We start from the raw sequence: 21303 nt of genomic DNA, 5'->3' as shown, positions 1-21303 counted from the left end.
TAAGAATACATATAATTTAGAAGAATTATAAGATTTTATAAGAATCATTATCTATCATATTTCTTGTTATCTTTTTTAATAATTGAATTTTGTACTTGAAATAAGATATTCGATTATTTTTTTTATCAAATTTAATTTGAAATTTTTAAGAATAATGCGTATTATGGAAAATTAAAATTAATAATAAATTTCATTGTAAAACAAAAATAATTAATATTTTTATCAAATGAATAGATAATATTCTAATAATTTTATTTAATTTCTAATAATATTATAATATAATTTAATATAATATTATAATATTATAATATAATATATATTATAATTTTTGTTAAATTATAATAAATAATTTAACAATATGTACAATAAAATGCACATATTGTTAATTCACAAGATTAATAATAGAATACAAAAAATATTTTTTTATTATTATTATTAAAAATTAATTATCTAATTATTATAAAATAGAAATGATTAAGTATTTTTAAAGATCAATTTAATAAAAAATTTGCATGTTTACAATTATTCTTTCTATTAAATTTGAATTAATATAAAAATTGATACAAATTGAAAAAAATTTCATTTTCACTTAAATTTTTTATTTTTTATTTTATCAAAATAATATTAAATTTTAAATATATATAATGAAACTTAAATAATCATTTTAACAGCATAGATGCAATATAAAGTGACATTGAATCGATATGGGTATTATCTCGAAACGTGTCTCATTGTCAGTAATGTCTGATTATTGTGTTCAATGTTCAACTACTGTATTCATTTTTATTTTATCAATTACGTGGCATATTACTAATTTATTATTAATATTATTATTATTTAAACAAAGTTTATATAGATTTTCAAGTAGTTATAATTGCAATTGAGTTAAATTGCAAAATTAAACCAATTGAATATAATTTATTTAGATCAAAATATTCTACGCAGTATATTCCAATAGTATTAATACTATCAAAATTTATTAATGTAAACAAATTCATAGAACGAATCTGTAATATATTTTTATTATTTTTGCATAATCAATAATTTAATTTACGAAATAAATTTTTCTTATATCTATATGAAGACTGCATTCCTAATAATTAAACAAGAAAAAATTTTTTCAATCTATTAACAGGCATGTTAAAAATGCGTATCTAACAACAAATAACAAGACCTCGCCAACTGAAATGAATGGTATTTTAAAAGTCAAGACGTAATGTAATTTAAAAAAAGTGGACTTCGAAACGGTCAGCTATGCGAACGTGCCGCTTTAAGATGTGGAAGACAGGCTTAGGTCGTAGGGTGCATGAAAGTATCAGTTGAGTTCTTTGTTCGACTCTCAAAAAATCTGGCCGGTTGGAAACAGGTAAAGTTACCTGTCTTCGAGCATAACGCAGGTGGTGGTCTCTTTTGCTTTTCCGTTTCAATTTCGACGTGATAAACGCTTACAAAATAGAGATATTATTACTACCCTATAACTACTATTATTACTACTATAACTACCCTATTCCGAAGAGAGCGAGTAAATCTCGAGATTGGCATTTTCGAGTCAACATTCCAGGCCCACTTTACTTAGACATTGATGGATTCAAACAGACTGACATAAAGGTAGATAAATACAGAAACATTTCATAGATGAATGCGCACACATGTAAACATACTTTCGTGTTGTGATCTTGAATTGTGAAGCAAATTTGAAATTGAAATAATTGTTATAAAAAATATTTACAAAAAATATCATAGAATTATTTTTAATACAATTTCGTAGAATCGATGATGAATAACGAATAAATTTTATTCTCGGATTTCTTTTTGTTGTTCTTTATTACTTTTTATTATTAATAACGATTCTTTCATTATTTTTAAACTTAAGAAATTAATTAAATCACAATTGGGCCAAAAATGGGCTCGAAAGGTCAATACAAATATAATTCGATAAAATAATGATGTAATCTAATAAGCAATCGGGTCATCATCATTTATAATTTGATCTACGCATATATAATTATATAATTATTTCTTTGTTTTTTTTTTACCAATATTTCAAAGCAATTTCTAATGAACTTTTTTTAATAATAATTGTTATTGTTATACTAGATATATAATATTGCAAATAAGATATCTTTTTACTTAATTAATCACTATATCTTTAATTAATAAAATAATCTTTAATCTAAAGGAAATTTTTAATGTAGCTGTAAAAATATCAAGAAAAATTAATCGCTATTTGAAAATTTTTTCATTTCATGAAAAGTGAAAAATAGAAAAAAGAAAAAGGATTTCATATGAAACGGAAAAATTATTGTGAAACATATTTCTTGGAAAACATTCCAGTGTAATTAGATATTTATTATAAGATGATTATAAGAGGCGTTCTATCGACGCGTTCTCCTAGTCAGAATTACATATCGATTCGATCGAATCTGTGCAATACCAATTCGTCGTATGACTGTAAAGTGATTTCTTGTGAAATCAACCGGCTCGAATGACACACTCTCTACAGAGAAACATTATTAGATATCATTATTATAACATAATGATCACAATCTGGTATCGATGACAGTAAAAAAGTAAAAAATAAATTTCGCAAGTAGGTACTTCACTTCATTTATATTTCAATAAAATATCAGTATATTTATTAATTAATCGTCACGTACATCAAAACAATTTTAATCGTCGTTATCGTTCCTTAGATATTTCGATCAAGATATATTTTCCAAACAATTAAGAAGTGAAATAATTAATTTATATAATTTTTTTTTTTATAGATAAAAAAATTATTTTTCATTGTCAAATTTGTTTAAAATCAATTGTTAAGTGCATCTTCAATTTCCTCTAGTTCAATTAATCATACTGTTCTCGTTTCACTGTGCAAATATCACTTATGTAATGTATCATTATTGTATCCGGAATTAATAGGAGGGTGTACAATACACGCACATTATACGATCGACTTGTCAATTGACTATTTGTGTGACTAAACGAAGAAGAGTTTAAATTCAATTTGAAAATAATATTGTGTGTATCTTTGATTCTTTATTAATTATTATCTTTTAGAAAATAAAGATAATTATATTAAAAAAAATAGAAAAAAGAAACGAAGTTAACCTTTATATTTTCTAAAAAAAAAACAATCATATTAAATTATATTTCCCTTGAAATAAAATAAAATGAATGAAAATAAATTTCATTCTATTTCACAAATGAATATAATATAATCCATATCTTTAGTATATATCTCTCTTTTATTTTAATCAGTGTATAATCCATCATTTGTTCATTTCTTTTTTCATTTCAGGAGAATATAATAGCATTTAGATTTCATTAAACTTTTCTGTCAGTACGCTGTTACCAGTTTATCACAGAATATACATTTTTTATCGTCTTATCATAGCCTTTATCTTTATCTTATATACTGATAATATATTTGTTTTGTCTGAGACTACGCCATTGCCTTTTTTTACGCCTTTGTATCTTACGTTTGAGATAATAATTTGCACATCTAAACAGGTAATGCATTTTCCTATATCCATTTCAGAATTTGTTAAACACATCTAAATGTCAAATGATCATATATATTATTTAGAACAATTTATTATCCAATATTATAAAATTTATTGTACGTTTTGTTTACACTATTTTTTTGTCATATATTAATAAATAAAACGAAAAATAAAATTAAAATTTTTTTGTTTTTATAATATTTGATTTAAAATAAACATTTAATCATTTTATATTTTATATTTAAATATTTATTGATTATATGTAACCGACAAATAAATGGAATAAAATAAACTCATGTATAATGTGATATAGAGTTACAAATTTACGTTGTGTAAATTAAGTTTTTTATAGTTATATTTATTTATCTCTGATAAAAATTCTCATGGAGAATCTTTTCTATTAATTTTTAATAATTTTTTTTTACTTAATTTTATAAATAAATTCAATTTAATCAAATTTTTAATAATGCAAGAGTATTACGAAGAAATAAATATAATTATACGTCTTCTAGGTCATTCTATTAAGTATTTGAAATGATATAGTGATAAATTTATATTTTTTAATTTTTTTAATTGATATTATTGATTTATTATTTGCTTGATCTGATTTCTTCAATCATAATTATACATGCCACAGAGACAATATCAGATACAAAAAATATTCATTCTTATCAATATCTAAAAGCTTTAAAGTATAAATACATACATAAAATACATGACATAGTTTTGAACATTTAATAAAATTTTAAAGATATTTTATCTAGAATAAAGCATTATAATTAAAAAAACATTTGGATTTTTATTCTTAGCAAAAAATACTTGCATATTATTCTTATAAAATCAGAATCAAATATAACTTTTATATCAATAGAAACATGAAGAAATATTCGATTTTTTCCAAGAACATATAACATCAATCAAAAAGTTTAACGTTTCAATGAAAACGCAGTTTAACGCGCATATATCAATGACAACTCACATCGATATATTATACATACGTATGCATTGTTTGGTTAGGTTTTCTTTTTCACGCGCATGCGTTATAAATTTGCCCATTGCAAGCATAAACATAAAGCTGATTTTGAAGAAGTAAATCATTAAAACTGCTGAGGTGAATGCTATTTTATATATATAACTATTTAAGAAATATTTATATAATATTTCAAAAATACGTTAATCGTTGACTGCATCACAGGAAATCTATTATATCAGAACTGTATCTATGTATCTATGTATATACTGTAAGCTAAGATTTCATACTTCGGTTCCACATTTTCCAGATGACATTCATTCATTTCGAATGGCTACCAATGTTATTTTTCTACAAATTTTGAATTATTTATCATCAATTTCAAATTATTTCACGTATATATGAAAAATCTTACTTTTTACGATTCAGTATCATGTTTATAGCTAAGAGAAAAAGCAAATAGAGGGGGAAAAAAGAAGATAATCGAGGCATCTGGCGAACCGGCTCTTCCACTCGGTATTTATTCATTCAGGAGCAGGGTACGATCGTTTCTGATCTTGATTCAATGTATCAAGAGGAGGATGAAATTATGGTAACGTATAATAGCCAGATTTTTAACTGAATTCAATTCATAAAAGTATGTCAGTCGCATTTAGAAATTGTATTTCAAATCGTGTACAATTTTTCATTTTAAATAATTATTGTATTTTTTATGAATGAAATAAATTTCGTGTGAATGTCCTATGATGTAAAATATATAAATTATCGATACTATGATATAATGCCACTATTAATAATCTGTTTAAATAATCGAGTCATTATGTAATTTATATATACAAATAAAATAAATGTTCTTATTCTTATTTCATTTCAAAATTTCAAAATTTGTTTCGAAGAATATATTATGTAAATATTAATCATTTTAAAATATAAGTATTTTTTTATAGTATTATAGAAAATGATATAGTATTATAGAATATGATATAAGAATTAGTTATTTTTTTCAAATAATTATTCTAAAAATTATTATAAATATTAATATTTCTATTATTTTAAATATTTATAAAAATAATTATAATAAAATTATATATATATAAAATATTTTTAACGTATATATTATATGCACATTTATAAAAATTAAAAATATTAAAATAATTTACAAATTTGTAACTTAAAAATCATATTTTAAAAGGAAAAAGGAAATAATATATATATGATATTTTTTTTTTTAAATGTATGTGATATTTTAAAATAAATTAAATAATTGATATTCTTCTTAATGATAGTATTTTATAAGAATCAGTTTTGCATTTATATATTTACAAGAAATATTCATTCCAAAGAACATTTCTAATATTTTGTTTCTAACTTTTTAAAAAAATACACAATAAACAACTGTACATAGAAATAATGTTTTAGATAGAAATATTAGCAGTTTATTTATTGTACTTTGTATTTTTTTTATCTTAATAACTTTAGATAATTATTGTATGTTGTTTGTATGTTGTAAGTAATTATAGGATGACGTTTCTACCTTGACCATCATTTATGTATGTACTCTTTCACAATCATTAATACCGATGAAGTTTAAATCAAGTTTCACAGTTTCTCTTGGATAAAAATAGATTATTCGAATGGGCACTGACCTTGATATTACACAATCGAACCGTATGGATGGATGCGAAATATTATTAGACAACATGCATGCATTCCTTTATAGACATCATTGTTTTTGATGCAGGAAAGCAAAAGAACTAATTGTAATTAGATCTAATTGAAAAGATTAGATAAATAAATTTAGATTAAAAAATAAAATTCTATACTTTTATTTTTTGTAAAATAAATATAATATGATATCACTTGCACTATTTAAACAACATAATATTTACGAATATTATTATTTTACATTTCTTATATGCTGAAAAGATTTAAATAAACAACACAATTTATCTTTTAAATATTCAAATATTCATAATTTTATAGAACTTTTTAAACTTTTCAAATTTTATAAATTTTTTATCTAGCTAAATTATATAATTATATATTCAAACTATAATTTTGCCATAAATATCGTAAAGAAGAAAACGCGTGATAAATATTTTCTTAGTTAAATTACCATAATAGACATTTTTTGAATTCTTATATAGCGTACACAGCGTATATATTGTATGTGTACTCTATAACGACAGAATCTATACATTGCTTACGTAAAAATATTGCTTATATTAATACTAATTTACAACGACTATGTATATTTTCTGAAAAGTAACATTTAAATAATGCAAATGATATCTAAGTTGTTTTGTTTTTATAGAAAAATATATCGAATACTTTAATATTTAAAATACTTGTCTTATGAATACTTGATATATTTCTATGAGCAATTTGTATTATAATAATTTATAATATAAATCTTATTGTAAACTAATTCTTATTTTTCATTGTTGTTAATCAATATTTAAGATAAAATATATTGCTAAATTAAGAAATACAAAATAAAAATGCAAAATCATTAATACTACGTAATTTGAATAGATATTTATTTTTAGAAGTATCTGTATTTAGAATTTTTCTATTATTATCTTTATTTCAAATAAAATTTTGCAAAAATATTCTCATTGAAATAAATATATAATTTAGTATATACTAAATATTCTATTTAGATAACTATATTTTATATATGATCAATATATAATAGATTTCTTAAGATTTAAAAAAAAATTCATTTATAATAAAAGCTTCCAGAATAATTCACAATCAAATTTTTTATAAATAAGCTACCTTGCGTCTTTTGTTTCTTATCGCTTTCATCGTTTCAATGTTGGCGCCAATGAGAACACAAAAATACAAGCTAATCTATGACTGCTGATACGCATGTAAGGTATGCAATAATAATCAAATAGCATATCATAGGTATATTATATAAATTTAATTTTTTGTGTAAATATAAAATTAATTCTTTTGTTGTTCCAATTAATGCCATTATTTTGTGTTTAAATTGATTGAAAGTAAATGAACAATAGCGAATTGTTGAAGCATTACTAAATTATTCTTATTTAAATGTTTCTTAAGTATATATTTATATTTTGAGTATGCATGCTTAATTAATATTAATCATACGAAAAAGTAAAATTGACATTAACGTAAAAAAACAATATTTTTAAGCTAAAGTTATAGTTAAAATTTTTTAGCTATTTAAAAATATATAGATATTGTTTTCTTAAAAATATGAGTTATATATTTATAACTTTGTTAAATAATTATTTTTAGATATGAACACGGAAATGTAAAAGTAAATGTGCGATGTTTTTAAATTCATTTTGGAATTATTGATGAAAACAATAACCAATAATTATATTTTTATGCATATTAGTTCGTATAGTTAATTATAAAATTTCATTATGTTTTTTTAACTTTTATCTTTAATATACTGCACTAATCATTAAAATTTTGCGAAGTTATTTAAAACCTGTTCGTAACTTTTAATCTTAAGGTAAAATTTAACATGATATTTGACATTAAGTGCTTGATATTTTATTTTAATAAATATTAATTTATAAAAATAATTAGAATCTTATATAGTTGACATAATAGAAATTATAATTAAAAGAATTTATATCTATATTTCATACCAAATTTGTTTTTTTTTTAAATTATTGATTATATTATTCATGATACAATATCGAAATTATACTTTAAATATAAATAAGAAGTGAAACTGGGACTATCGAATATATTATTTAAAACGATATTGAAATTAAATTAAAAAAAAATGGTAAAAAAACAATCTAGGAAGAATATGATAGATAACACGATATAAATTTGTTCTTCAAACATGGCAGCAATAAATGCATGAAAAATTATGTAGTGTTAAATGTAAAATAACTAGAATGATTGTATGTATAAAAAGAGTATTCAAGAAACAAACTACAACTAATGGAAATACACCCACACGATTTCACATTCTTAAAGCAGGGCGATTCCACGGAATGTCCTTAGTTGGCGTACCACTGGAGTCGAATAGCGGATTCGATATCGTTTCGATGAAGAACCAGTTGTTCAATTCACTTTATAGTAAGAAAAATATTAAACGAATTTAAAAAAATCGCTTACCTCTTTTTGTTTTTGTTGATGGCACTCCACGAAAATCACTACACGACCATATGTATGCAATAATATAACGTAGATGTGATGAAAAACAGCGTTAAAACGCTGAAATCGTTTTCGTGCTTACGACGAACGAATTTCTGAACTTCGTAGCCTGTTGCACTCAAGCCAGGCGGTAACTTAGAGTGGGGGTTTAGTGAGGCCCCAGGATCGACCCAGTGATTGGTTGATTCCTTATGCTTAAAGTTATACAGGTAAAAATTCAGGTAACAGGTGATTGTGCCATCTAGTGAAGCTAAACTTGAAACTTTTCTAAAGATATTTTAATTTTTTGATAATTTGAAAATAATTTTATAAATAGTAATAGAATGATATTTAGAAATAATTAAGAACTGCAATAATTCTTTTTTATTTCATTTAAAAATTAAAAAAAATGTTAGTAAAATGTTATATATATACTTCATAATTATATATAAAAATTTTTTTTATATTTTTATAAAAATCATTTGATATGAGTGTAAAAATATTTTAAGTAAATGAATTTGCTTTAAAAGAACTTAAAAATAAAAAATATATAAAAATATACTACAATAATAAAAATGTTATAAACATTATTTATTTCATATTTTATATAATTAATTAAAAAATAAATATAATTAATTTTATAAAGTAATAAATTATAAACTAATAATGTTCTGTTATTTGTTTTTTAAATCTTACTCATAGATATGTATAATTTTCATAATGATATTATTTAATATTAAAATTATTAATTAAAATATATTTCAATTTATTTTATTTGAAAAATGAAATGAAAGATGAAACAGAATTCACGATATACAAAAATCATATAATATATGTGTATATATATATATATACCATATATATATACACGCATGAAAGATGTGGAATTGTGACAATAGCGCCATCTCTTAAATTCAATAATAAATTTAATAAATTTATTCAATAATAAATATAAATAAGGAGAACAAATAATAAGAGAAAGACGGAGATAGGATAAAAATTATGAAATCAATGCCATCTTTAGAGTGTCGCAAATAAAACTCAATACATAAGAACAGAAAATAGTAGAAATATAAAGATAAAACAGCAATTGATCATCAACGCCATCTCTTAAAGATTAATAGCATCTCTTTAAGGATAAAATAGAATACGAATTGATCGCTAGCGTCATCTCTCAAGTACTTTTAGAAAGAAATACCTTATAAGCCGATATCAAGAGATGATGCTAACAATCAATTCTTCTTTTACTTTAATTTGTCTTAAAGAGATGCCGTCAGAATTCAAAAGATGGCACTGACGGTTAATTTCTATCTTATCTTTATCCTTTTCCTACTATTTTCTATATTTTGAATTCCTTATATTTTGAGTTTCATTTATGGTATGGTGAAGATGATGTTGATTTCACAAATTTTATGCTATCTTTGTTTTTTTTCTACTATTTTACTCTTCTTGCCTATATACACGATCATAGTACACGAATTATAGAATGGTAAACATTCATTATTTTTTATTTTCTTTTAAAACTACAATTAATTTTAATCTTTAATATAAAAAATATAAATATTATGTTATAAATATATAAAAATAAATATTATATCGATTTTATAATGTATCTTTATGATGATAATCTAAAGTATACATCCTAACTTACGATATTTTTATCATTAATATATTATATTTAATAAATTATTAATATATTATATTTAATAAATAAATTATTTTTAGTGTTGTTTTTTTAATAAAACATTATTCTTGGCATTCTTTCGCAATAGCGGCAAGTAGGAAAAGATTTTTATCTAGTTTGTACATGATATCTCGAGGATTTTTATCAGATAAAAAAAATAATTTATATTTATACTTGCAATAAAACGCACTTATCAGACGATAGAAAAGAAAAATAATTTTTGAAAAAGTAAAATAAAATAATTTTGAAACTTATCGTAATATTATACATATAATATTATATAAATGTAATAAATAATATTAACAAAATAATACGTATAATAAATAATATTAACAAAAATACAACTTATTGTTAAAAAAAAATTACAAGATACATAGAGTAGACACATGATTTTAATATATTTAGAAAAATATAAAAAAATAAAAAATGCTAGATAAAATATTTTATTAGACAGAATAGAAAATTAATTGTGATTTATTTTTTTCGAATATCGAATATTTGAAATATTTTTATTCGACAATAAATTATTTAAAAATCTATTGTCAGATGATAATCACAGATATGATGGATCACAGAATTATAATTTCGTTTGTGTTTTTTTACGAATGGATATGTTACAATGTTTAACATATCCACTTGCGAATCATTTTCATTGTCTCCAGCGTAGCCATTCTGCATATTAATGTTCTTATTAATTAACAATATTCATGAACTAAAACTTAATCTATCGTGACGTGTTTCACCATAAATTCCACGTTTTACGTCACATCGAATTCGATTCAAACTGTCATTATAGATTCTTTTCAAATCCTTCTCTTTATAACGATCTGTATGTCGATACGAAATAGGCCAACTTGTTCATTTCCTGTAATTGTATATGATAAACAATGCATCTTAGAAATTCATATTAATGGCACAATAATAATTTAATTCAACTTGACGGAAAGTATTTGATTATTGGAAAGTAAATAATGATCATTTTAATCAATTATATTAATCAAACTTTGACGTAAATAAATTAAATACTTGCCTTAATTTGTATTTACATAATAAAATTTTGTATCTTGCATTAATAACCATTAGATTGTTTAGACAATAATAATCATTTTGTTTAAATTAATTAATACTTTCGTTCCTTATTGTTGGAGAAAAAAAGAAACATTTGGGAGAAACAAAAAATGGATGCATCTTATGCAACTAAAATTACGAAATAGAAGTTAAGCTAACGAGAGTAGCGCATTAGCATTACAATAGTGGTATTGGATACTTACATATTGCTATAAATACTACAATTTATATGTATGCTTCCTCTGTTCTATTACAAAATACTAACACTAGTTACACAGTTTACACAACTGATCGAGAATCATAACATGTGCTCTCGTTTAAATTTGAATCATTCGAACTTCATTACAATTGTTCCGATCATATATAATTAACCTATATTTTTTTAATTGTATATATATTATTTTATACATATTATACATCATAAATATATAAAATTAAAAAGAAATTATTATTATATAGATTTTAACATTAGCTAGATGATACAATGAGTGCATAAATAGAAAAATTCTTTTCTAATTCTATTAATTAGTATATAATAAAACTTTATTTCTATTTTTTATATAATACAGAACTCAAATTCATCATATATATGTATATTTATATATTCAAAATATAAAAATTCTTATTACTGTATTAAAATATTTAAACAAATATATGTTAAAATATTTAAATAAATTTTAATATCATCAATTTAATAATTGATCAAATTTTAATAATATCAATTTTAATATTAAACATATTTTATATGTTTTATGCAAACATTGTTTAACATCTTTGAGATTAAACATTTAACAATAATTTGACTATTTAAATAAAAATACAGGTATTTCTTTGATCGATGAGAAATGACAGTTTTGTCAATGTCATTGCCAGAGGATTCGCTACGGCTGTTGAAACTCGTCGTGTCCGGGAAGTTGGTCCATTAACTCTTAACATTCTCGTGTTAACGCCGTTTATTGCGTGGGCGTAACGTAATATCTTTGCGTGGACCATTTTATCGAACTGCATATTTCCAACTTGAAGATTCGGTGCCAATTATTCAAATCAACTAAATGATGAAAAATGTGTCATTCATGTTTTAATCATATATCATATATTAAAATATGTATTAACTTTTAAATTTTCATTCGTAGCCAATATAGATCACTTTTGACTCATAATCCGATGATATAAGTGATATTTAGCGTATATAATTTAGATATAAATCAAAAGTGATTCAATTTATGATTTGAAAATTAAGAAAGGAATAATTTTATAAAAATAAGGATAAATCGATAAAGAATAAAATAAAGTTAAACGATTTAATTCTCGTTTTAAGAATTAAATCGAGAATAAGTTGTCGATCATCAAGCGATACGCTTTTAAATTTTTGGTTACAACAAAATTTTGAAGAGTTTTGTGAAGAGTGTAAAATAAAAATCGAAGTCTTTGAAATTTTTTTATTAATGAAATATTCTTACCTGTATGTTATGAATGATATAATCATATTATTTGTAACTTTACATTTATTCGTAACATGATTCGCAATGAGGTTAGCTTTTGTCTTTAAGTTTTCGCTAGATACGAAAAAAAAATTTGTTAAGTTTAAAATTATATCTAAATTATAAAGTTAAGTTTCTTTTACTTACCGTCTATAATAAAGTGTTACGCAAGGCATATCTATAACAACCGCCATGGACAACTAGTGCAATTTCGACGATATTAGATTTCCTTTTGATTTGTCTTCCCTCGAACCGAGAAATTCTTTCGAGCGCCCTCTAGGAAAAATAACAATGGATATTCTTCATCATATTGTCGTGAATATAGTTGATAAAATTTAATTAAACTCCTACGTGATTTGTCGTGGGTTACTTTAATTCAGTGGTCATGTAATTAGATTAGTTGGCAAGGAATGTTTCGCGTTCGAACGACACACGTGTCTGTAATTGAAGAGTACGATTCCTGTTCATTGCATGTATAAAAATGTTGATTCACCATGCGTGAAATGTTGTCTCTTTGAAATATTTATTCTTAAATATTTTTCGTACAAATGTTAAATATACGATTAATGATAAGGAATCATCAAGAAATTGAAAAGTAAAAAATGGTAATAATTTGTGTAATAATTTAAAATCTTGTTTTATCAAGTGAAAGTTAATTTCACATGAATTGATATTTTTATAGTTTTATTATTAAGTTAAAAGTTTGCATCATAAATATAATTTATGAAATATTTTTGTAATAGATATTATCGGTTCGTTATCATCTACTGATTCATCGAAAATATGAAATGTCATACTGAAATAGTAACGATGAGTCATCAATTTAGAAGTTAATTATTGCATACAATTTTTTTATCAGATTAAAGATATTTTATTCGTTTTATTTTATCAAAATTCTATCAATCTTTAAAAAAAAAATATGATAACTTTTTGCCATGATTCGTAATTGACACTATCACTATAGCAAATATCTTGTTGTAAATTTCTAATAATACCAATATCATCAGGAAGTTCTGAATAAATATGAAATATTTTTTAAATCGAATAACGATGACTTTTATGTCAGATTTCTTCATGGAATATTGTTCGAATTAGATAACAAACATTACATAATTATTTCTAAAATTTGAACTCAACTTTTCAATCAATATTTTTACAATAATATATCTACATTATTACTTTTACTAACTCATTACTGCCATTTGGCGTATTAGTTGAGTTGCAATTTTCAATACAAAAAAATCTCTTTTTTCATTCAATCAAAAGAAAAAATCAAAATTTTAGATTTCACATAATTATTCCTAAAACTTAAACTCAATATTTTTTTCAATCAATCACAATTTTCACAATGACATATCTATTATAATTTTGACAAATTTTCTTTCAGACTCATTGCGGCCATCCAACGTAAAATTATCGATTTATCTTACGAAGAAACTAAAGAAACATTATTAATTCTATTAAAAATGCATTTTATCGAGCATTTTAACCAGACATTTTCTTGGGATAAATTCGATTATCGAATATTATCGTCGAAAGGGATAAACGAACGAGGATAAAGGAGGAGCGAAGAAGAAAGAGACAGATCAGGTCATAACGATGCAAGTGGGTTTTGATCTGTGTTGGCGACGTCTTGAAGGTTGACCGGAAATTCGGAAGAGGTGGTCGGTTCTGGAGAATTAGCACTGACCTAGGGAAGGCCTCGAGGTCGTCGATGGCACACATTCCGAGTGTGCCTATATTAAGTTAACTGCTTCATAGCTGCCGATTGGACGGCTGGTTTGCCATTGCCAACATATAGGTATATACGGCAGGGCATAGGCAATGCCAATTGCACGCATCCGCAAATTTGCCACCAACTGGCACGCTTATGTTATAAAGTTACTGTGGCTCTACCTAAGTGGTTCCTCTCTCTAAGACATTGTATGGGTAAAGGTGTGCTCACAACAATTTCTTTCACGTATTTATCCGTAAATATAAGGAACAAGGACGTTTTCCAATTGAGAAGTTGCTTGACACGTATAATGTTGTTTTCAGATCGTACAGGAGTTCCTTTGTAAAAGAATGGAGGAAGAAAGTGGAAGAGAAAAGTGAAAACTTGGTATTGGGCTCTTACATAGTTTCTCTTCTAACAGGACTCGTTTTAAGTAGAAAAACTGGTGAAATTAATCTTCTTTGAGGAGTACAGGATTATGGGTAAAGTATAAGTTTGAAATCTGAAAGATGAGAGATTGTAATGGGCAAATGTTTTTTTTTAAAAATGATAGACAGGCAAAAAAAAAAAAAAAAATGCGAGAATTAATATTTGTAGTAATTTTGTCGTGTACTGGCTCATTGTCATGCGTTCACTGTATGTAGCTTTAATGGGATTGTAAGTATTATAATCAATCCTGTTAAAACTGATGATTGCTGCTCGAAACACGCGTTTGAATTAAAGAGCTTTTAAAATCATTTTTTCATAATTATCTTTTAAATTATAAGATATTATATAAAATAATATAAAAATAGAAATACAAAAATTTGTAAATTCTGCTTTCTTTAGTTAAAATATTCCATTTAAAATATTTTTATTTTTAAAACTTGACTTCTAATTAAAAAACTTTATGTATTTTTCAGAAAAAAATAATGAAACTTTTTAACTCAGGAGAATAGAATTGTAAATAAGCTAGATTTATTACCACATTTAACGTTTAAAGAAATAGAAACGATCAATAACTAATGTCATGCATGCACATAAAAGATCAAAATAATAAATACATATAAATACATCTAGCTACGTCATTTTGCGCATCTAAATCCACAGATGTATTTCAATACTTTTCTTATGTTTCTCCTTCTTTTTTTTTCTGTGGTAATCTGTCAATTAAATTAACAAGTAACTGTTAATACTTGTTGTATTCTTGTCTCCTCTTGAGAGAAACCATAATTGATCATCTCGTAAGTTAAACCATGATTCTAAAGGAAATGATATTATATCGCGCTTGCACCTGTGCCAGTCGCTATGCCAAGGTTGTAACATGAGATCATATTAGTATTTATTCGTCATTTATTCTTGACGAATTCTAGATACAATGAAAAATTTAAAAATTAAACAATTTCTAAAGCGTTATTAAATGTGCAAATGGTTCATGGTCAACGAAGACTTCATGATTTTCAAATATACAGAATGTTTTACCTTATTTTGATACTTTGGTTTTCTTAAATATTATTCGTAGTGAAAAATGTTTCAGAAAAGCGAATGGTGTCAAGGGATACATATTCTGGTATTATTAATGCATTATTTATATATTCTCTTGAACGAATGCATAAAGGTCATATGAAAGTCAACTTTGTTTTTAAATGGAATTAAGCAGATATTTTTTAATATATCAATTAATGCAACTCCACCTTCTAAATTTTGTAGAATTTATTATATAAAAAAATGTATGAATAGAATCCCTCAATAAATTTTACAAATTAAAATATCTTAGTTAATTCTAAATAAAATATATTAATAAAATAAAGTAGGCTTACATGAGTTAACATAGAGTTTTATATAGAGAATGTCGAGTTGCATTGATTGATATATTAAAAAAATTGACTTTCATGTAACTTTCACAAAAAAATTAATAATATACTCCTCCCAATACTATTTAATTTTTATATGAAATTTTTATAATGATATTGAAAAAATCAAAATGTCAAAAATAAATGAGACACTTTATATATAAAATGTTCAAGTTTATTGAGCGAGTTGTACTTTAATAGTTGCGTTTTTAAAATTCATTTTACCTCGTGACGTTTTTTCTTTCATCTCTAACGGTTTTAAATACTGTACAGTTTAATACTTGTCCCAGTTACATTGGACATTATATATATATCTACATGCATGATACTGATATAATATGTGTATTTTTAAAATATTAACACTACCTTTATTTGTTTTATAATATTTTTCCTTATATTGATAAGATTTATCATTATTTTATAAATTCTTATAAAATTCGTAATAAAAATATTTCTAATAGATATCGAATGATGTTTACATAAAATGTATGAGCATTTTTGAGATAGACGATGAGAAATAAAGATAATTTTTATTACTCATTAAAAGATTATACGTTACAAATTGAAGCTATATTCATAATATAAATAAATAATTATGATATAAAATCAATAAGATAATCACATTTTCAAATAATATTTCAAAAAATTTCAATTTTCCATTACTATAATTAATCCTATAGTTATATATTTCCATTTATTTATTTCAAAAATCTACATATTATATTTTTTATAATTCCAGTAATTAGATAGCTATTATACTTTTAAATAATATCAGCTATTACTATATATTTATACATTTATTTCCACTTATCTATTCTAAAAATCTAAGTATTATATTTCCCATTTATTCTGCTTATTATTTAAAAATAGAAATCAAAATGAAACATTAGACAACGATTCTCAATAAAATATCTACTACATTTTTAAATATATAATATTTTTTAAAATTTCAATTTCTTATTATTTTATGATTCATTTTATTATACAAAACAAAAGTTTCTTACTAAAAAATATTTATCTTCACTAATCTTGTTCCAGAATCTTACCAAATACTTAAAGATACAACTCAACTTTTGAGATATCCTAATAATATCTCCCAAAATTAAGTAACCATGTTTGACAAGTAATGACTCCCTGATTTGTAATAACCACATACGACTAGCCAATGGACGTGTTAGTCGTTTAGCTCGATTCACCGCCGCTTGTTTTCTCTCGTCTCCGCTCCCTCAAGAATCTCTTTCTGGGTCAGAAAATATATACGACGAGTGTCGGTCGATATGACTAACAATAAGTCATAGAGAGAGAGAGAGAGAGAGAGATCAGAAGCCAACCTCCAAGAGGAGACAATTCGCTCTTGGTCTGCTCAAGAGAGACGCGAATAAGTGATAATCGATAATATGGAATGGCTCGATGTACGAAACAACATCTTATGCATGAAAAATTAAATATTCCCTATCTTTGGTCTGTAAAATTGTGATGCTTCTCACGAATTATGTTTTATGCACAGGCCGCGTTTATCTTTAGTGAGATCTTGATATTGCGCAGGAGAGATGTTTTATAAAGTACAATATTCTTTTTGAAGATTGAGGAGGATGACCGGTTACCAAGCGACTGTTGTAAGCAGAAATGGATGAATGGATTGCTTAATTAATGATGAGTGACATCTCATGATCGTGTGTTTTGTAAATATCGTTTGTACATAATTAAACCGCTGTTTGTGCGTTTGAATATAAAAAAATTTAACAAAAAAAGCACAAAATATTCGAAATATAGTATATATTTGAAGAATAAGATAAGTCTCTATTTAAGATTAATTTCTTTAATTTTTTCAGCTTAATTTTTATAATAATAAAAATTATATTTTGCATTTATAAATATCTGCAATTTAATTATATGTATATGATAATAATATAGTTATGTGTAGACTGTTTATGCATTTATGAAAAATTTAAATGTAGAAAAATCTACAGAATGCATATGAATGCATATGAAATAAAAAAAATAAAATATTAAAATATTTTAATGATAATTGATTAACAATGAAAAATAAATTAATGATTGAATAATAAAAATTATATTTGATATTTGTTTTATCAAATTTTTCTTTTTGATCTATGTTTTATATTAGAATATATTTATAGAAAATCTGTTTAAATTTTTTTTAGAAGTGTTCTGCTTTAAGAAAGCGATTATCAATATCTGATGTGATTTTATAGGAATATAGAAATCTATATTTTTAATGATGTTTAAATTTTATATAATATAGTTATAATAGTATATGTAAATTCATGTAAATATGATACTTACAAGAAACAAAATTATAATAATAATATTAATCAAAATTATATTCAATCTCACGAATGAACGTGAATTAATAATAAAGATAATGAAATTTATTCTAGGCAATCGATTATTCCAATAATTATCTATAACATCACATATGATAGAAAATTTTCTATTATTTTTTTCAATTTATTATTTTATATTAATTAATAATTATATTAATTTTTCAAAATATTAATAAATTTCAAATACAAAAACTGTACTCAATATTTAAAATTCCTTATATACTTATTCCTTATATAATCTTATATTATCAACAATATATTTCAAGAATTTTCAATGAACTATACAAAGATAATCATCTTTGTTACAACTTTTAATCAATCTGTTTTCAATTGTTTTTAATTATTTTAAACATATTGATAAATTTGTAAAAATACTTACAATTTGAACATGTACTCAATATTTAAAATTCACATCATTAAAAATATAAAGTATCTTAGATACATTTAATCATAATTCTTACAATCTTCAACTTTATCTATTTAAAAATTTACATCTTAAAATTCACAAATTCATTAAAAAACAAAAAAGATCTCAAAGATACTTAATCATATTCTTTCAACAAACTTATTAAACTACCTACTCAACTTATTAAAAAAAAAAAAACTACACTCAATATTTAAAATTTCTTATTTCTAAATATCTTATTCTAGATCAAAGATCAAAGTATCCGATCAACTATATTCTACACCTAATTAATTCTACTTAAAATTCACCTTCATACTTAAAAAAAATCTCAAAAACTTTTCTAATCTTTACAACTTCCAATAAATTATCTTCGACTGAACTCTACTTAAAATCTAGGAGAGAAAAAAAAAAAAAAAAAAAAGCTCACAAAAATTCATAATCATACTTTTTCCAAACACTTTATAAAACCCCCTCATATCTTTAAAAAAAAAAAAAAAAAAGAAAAGAAAAAGCAGCAGGGGGTCACCTATTCATCATTTCAACATTTCAACACACGTTTCTAAAAGGACAAACCATAAGAGATCGGCGTTCCTCGGTACGATTTCACCGGTTCCCTTCGAGACAGATCGCGCACACCTATCGCTACCAAGAGTGTGCATCGCGTGGTGGGGTCCGCGAGAGAGCGAGGCCAGAGTTGGCAGCCCTGCTCGCTGGCTACGTTCTCTCGCCCGTGGTCTGTCAGAGTCCACAGTCCTAACTCGGCCTCAGGCTACGATAGATCGTATCTTACGTCCGTTCGATCCTCGCCGTGAATTCATCTTCGCGCGCGTCTTCAACTCGATCAACTGACCTCCACTCTTTCAACTTGCCACCGATCGAACGACCTTTCCAAGTGTTCACCTTCTCTCTTGTGCCTTCTCTATCGATGCATAAGTATCGATAACATTTCCTCAGAGACAGTTCTCTCCTTCTATCCCACTTTCGAGTGCATTGGTGAACCGTTCAAGGATACTTTTGCCGTTTCAAGGATACTGGGATACCATAACGAAAGATCGGAATTTAGGAGGTAAGAGAACACGTGGTTTCACACTCAGCCTTCTAGGGAAGTTGGCCTTCGCTCTTGAGAAATCTTGCTTCTGGCTGGAAACAATTTCGAGATATTGAAAAAGATTGTGCGAATCGAAAATTTTAAAATTATTTTTTTAAATTATTTTTTTAATTTGGAATTAAGTTTCTTTTTTTTTTTTTTTTTGATAAAGCTTGTGTCGTTCGTTGATGGATATATGTAGATCTCAAAAGAAAGAAATCAGTGTGAATAATTCAGAACTGAGAATTTCTTTTTTTTTTAATAAATTTTTCTATCTTTTGTGATGTAATGATTGTATATCTTGAAAGAAATCAGTGCAAATAATTTGAAATATCTGAGAATTTTTTTTAATAAATTGTTTACTGATTGTTTGATTGATGGCTGGTTAGATTTTGATGATAGTATATCAATTTTGTATAAATCTTTGCGAAGAATTGCTGTGAAATTTCGTTTTAAGAGGAAATGGAAAACGTTAATCAGTACGAAAGCTTCTTATCGCGTTATACAATAGGATAACTACAACAATTTTGATGTCGATCTAAATCTAGTTTCTTGATAATACGTAGGTACGTAACATGGCCATTTATGTATTTTATACTTAACTACACTTTCTTTGTAACTCGAACGAGTAATCTATTTATACTCAATTGTGTAAATGTAATTTGATTCTTATCTCGCATCTCTTCTTTTTTTTTTCTTCTTCTTCTTCTTCTTCTAAAATTCCACTTCCGATGCATTTAATGGCCGACCCATATTTTTACAAAAATCTGAATAAATCCCTAGAAATCAAGTAGAACCTCTGATCTCGAGACAGGCAGGGTCACTCGATGGGGTGCAAGAGACGGTTTTGTTTTCTTTCGTGATAAATGGTAATAGGTTATCGCATATTTCTTCGTCTCTGAAATGAATTTAACAGAAATGCAGTAATTAAGTTGATCTGTATGAAAATTTAAACCGATTGAATTACGTTTAATTTAATATAAAATATAATATATAAATATGTTTTATAGATAGAAGTTAATGCATCGTAACATAGGAAAAGAATTGATAATAAAATTGAAACTTTTTATCAGTAATAA

At 24.4% G+C, this 21303-nt stretch overlaps 2 protein-coding genes and 1 long non-coding RNA gene across 6 annotated transcripts in view; 1 reads left to right on the top strand and 2 right to left on the bottom strand.

Annotated features, from left to right (window-relative positions):
- The window catches only part of LOC102671711 (protein artichoke), a 13266-nt gene extending 4492 nt beyond the window's left edge, over positions 1-8774 (bottom strand). The window contains exons 1-2 of one of the 2 annotated variants that reach the window (XM_006616749.2): positions 8587-8774; positions 8354-8358 (exon numbers count right to left, since the gene is read on the bottom strand). The gene's annotated coding sequence lies outside the window, so the exon portion shown is untranslated. The remainder of the gene's footprint in view (positions 1-8353; positions 8359-8586) is intronic. The other variant, XM_031510993.1, reaches the window with a different exon arrangement.
- The window catches only part of LOC116185769, a 32416-nt gene extending 17072 nt beyond the window's left edge, over positions 1-15344 (top strand). The window contains 3 exon segments of the mRNA XM_031510995.1: positions 14225-14745; positions 14748-14797; positions 14875-15344. Of these exon segments, the coding sequence (XP_031366855.1) occupies positions 14662-14745; positions 14748-14797; positions 14875-15016 (276 nt within the window). The 5' untranslated portion in view covers positions 14225-14661 and the 3' untranslated portion in view covers positions 15017-15344.
- On the bottom strand, positions 12110-16673 carry LOC102671854. 3 transcript variants are annotated; one of them, XR_004150679.1, is made up of 4 exons: positions 16609-16673; positions 12985-13113; positions 12817-12912; positions 12110-12404 (listed from the first exon to the last, which is right to left on the bottom strand). It is a non-coding gene; the product is annotated as an uncharacterized LOC102671854 (long non-coding RNA). The 3 variants fall into 3 exon arrangements; XR_004150678.1 differs by lacking the exon at positions 16609-16673 and adding an exon at positions 14027-14168; XR_004150677.1 differs by lacking the exon at positions 16609-16673 and adding an exon at positions 13189-13291.
- Positions 16674-21303: the final 4630 nt, after the last annotated feature.

This window comes from Apis dorsata, unplaced genomic scaffold (assembly GCF_000469605.1).
Source record: "Apis dorsata unplaced genomic scaffold, Apis dorsata 1.3 scaffold_270, whole genome shotgun sequence".
NCBI lineage: Eukaryota > Metazoa > Arthropoda > Insecta > Hymenoptera > Apidae > Apis > Apis dorsata.
This window is presented reverse-complemented; position numbering and strand designations above follow the sequence as displayed.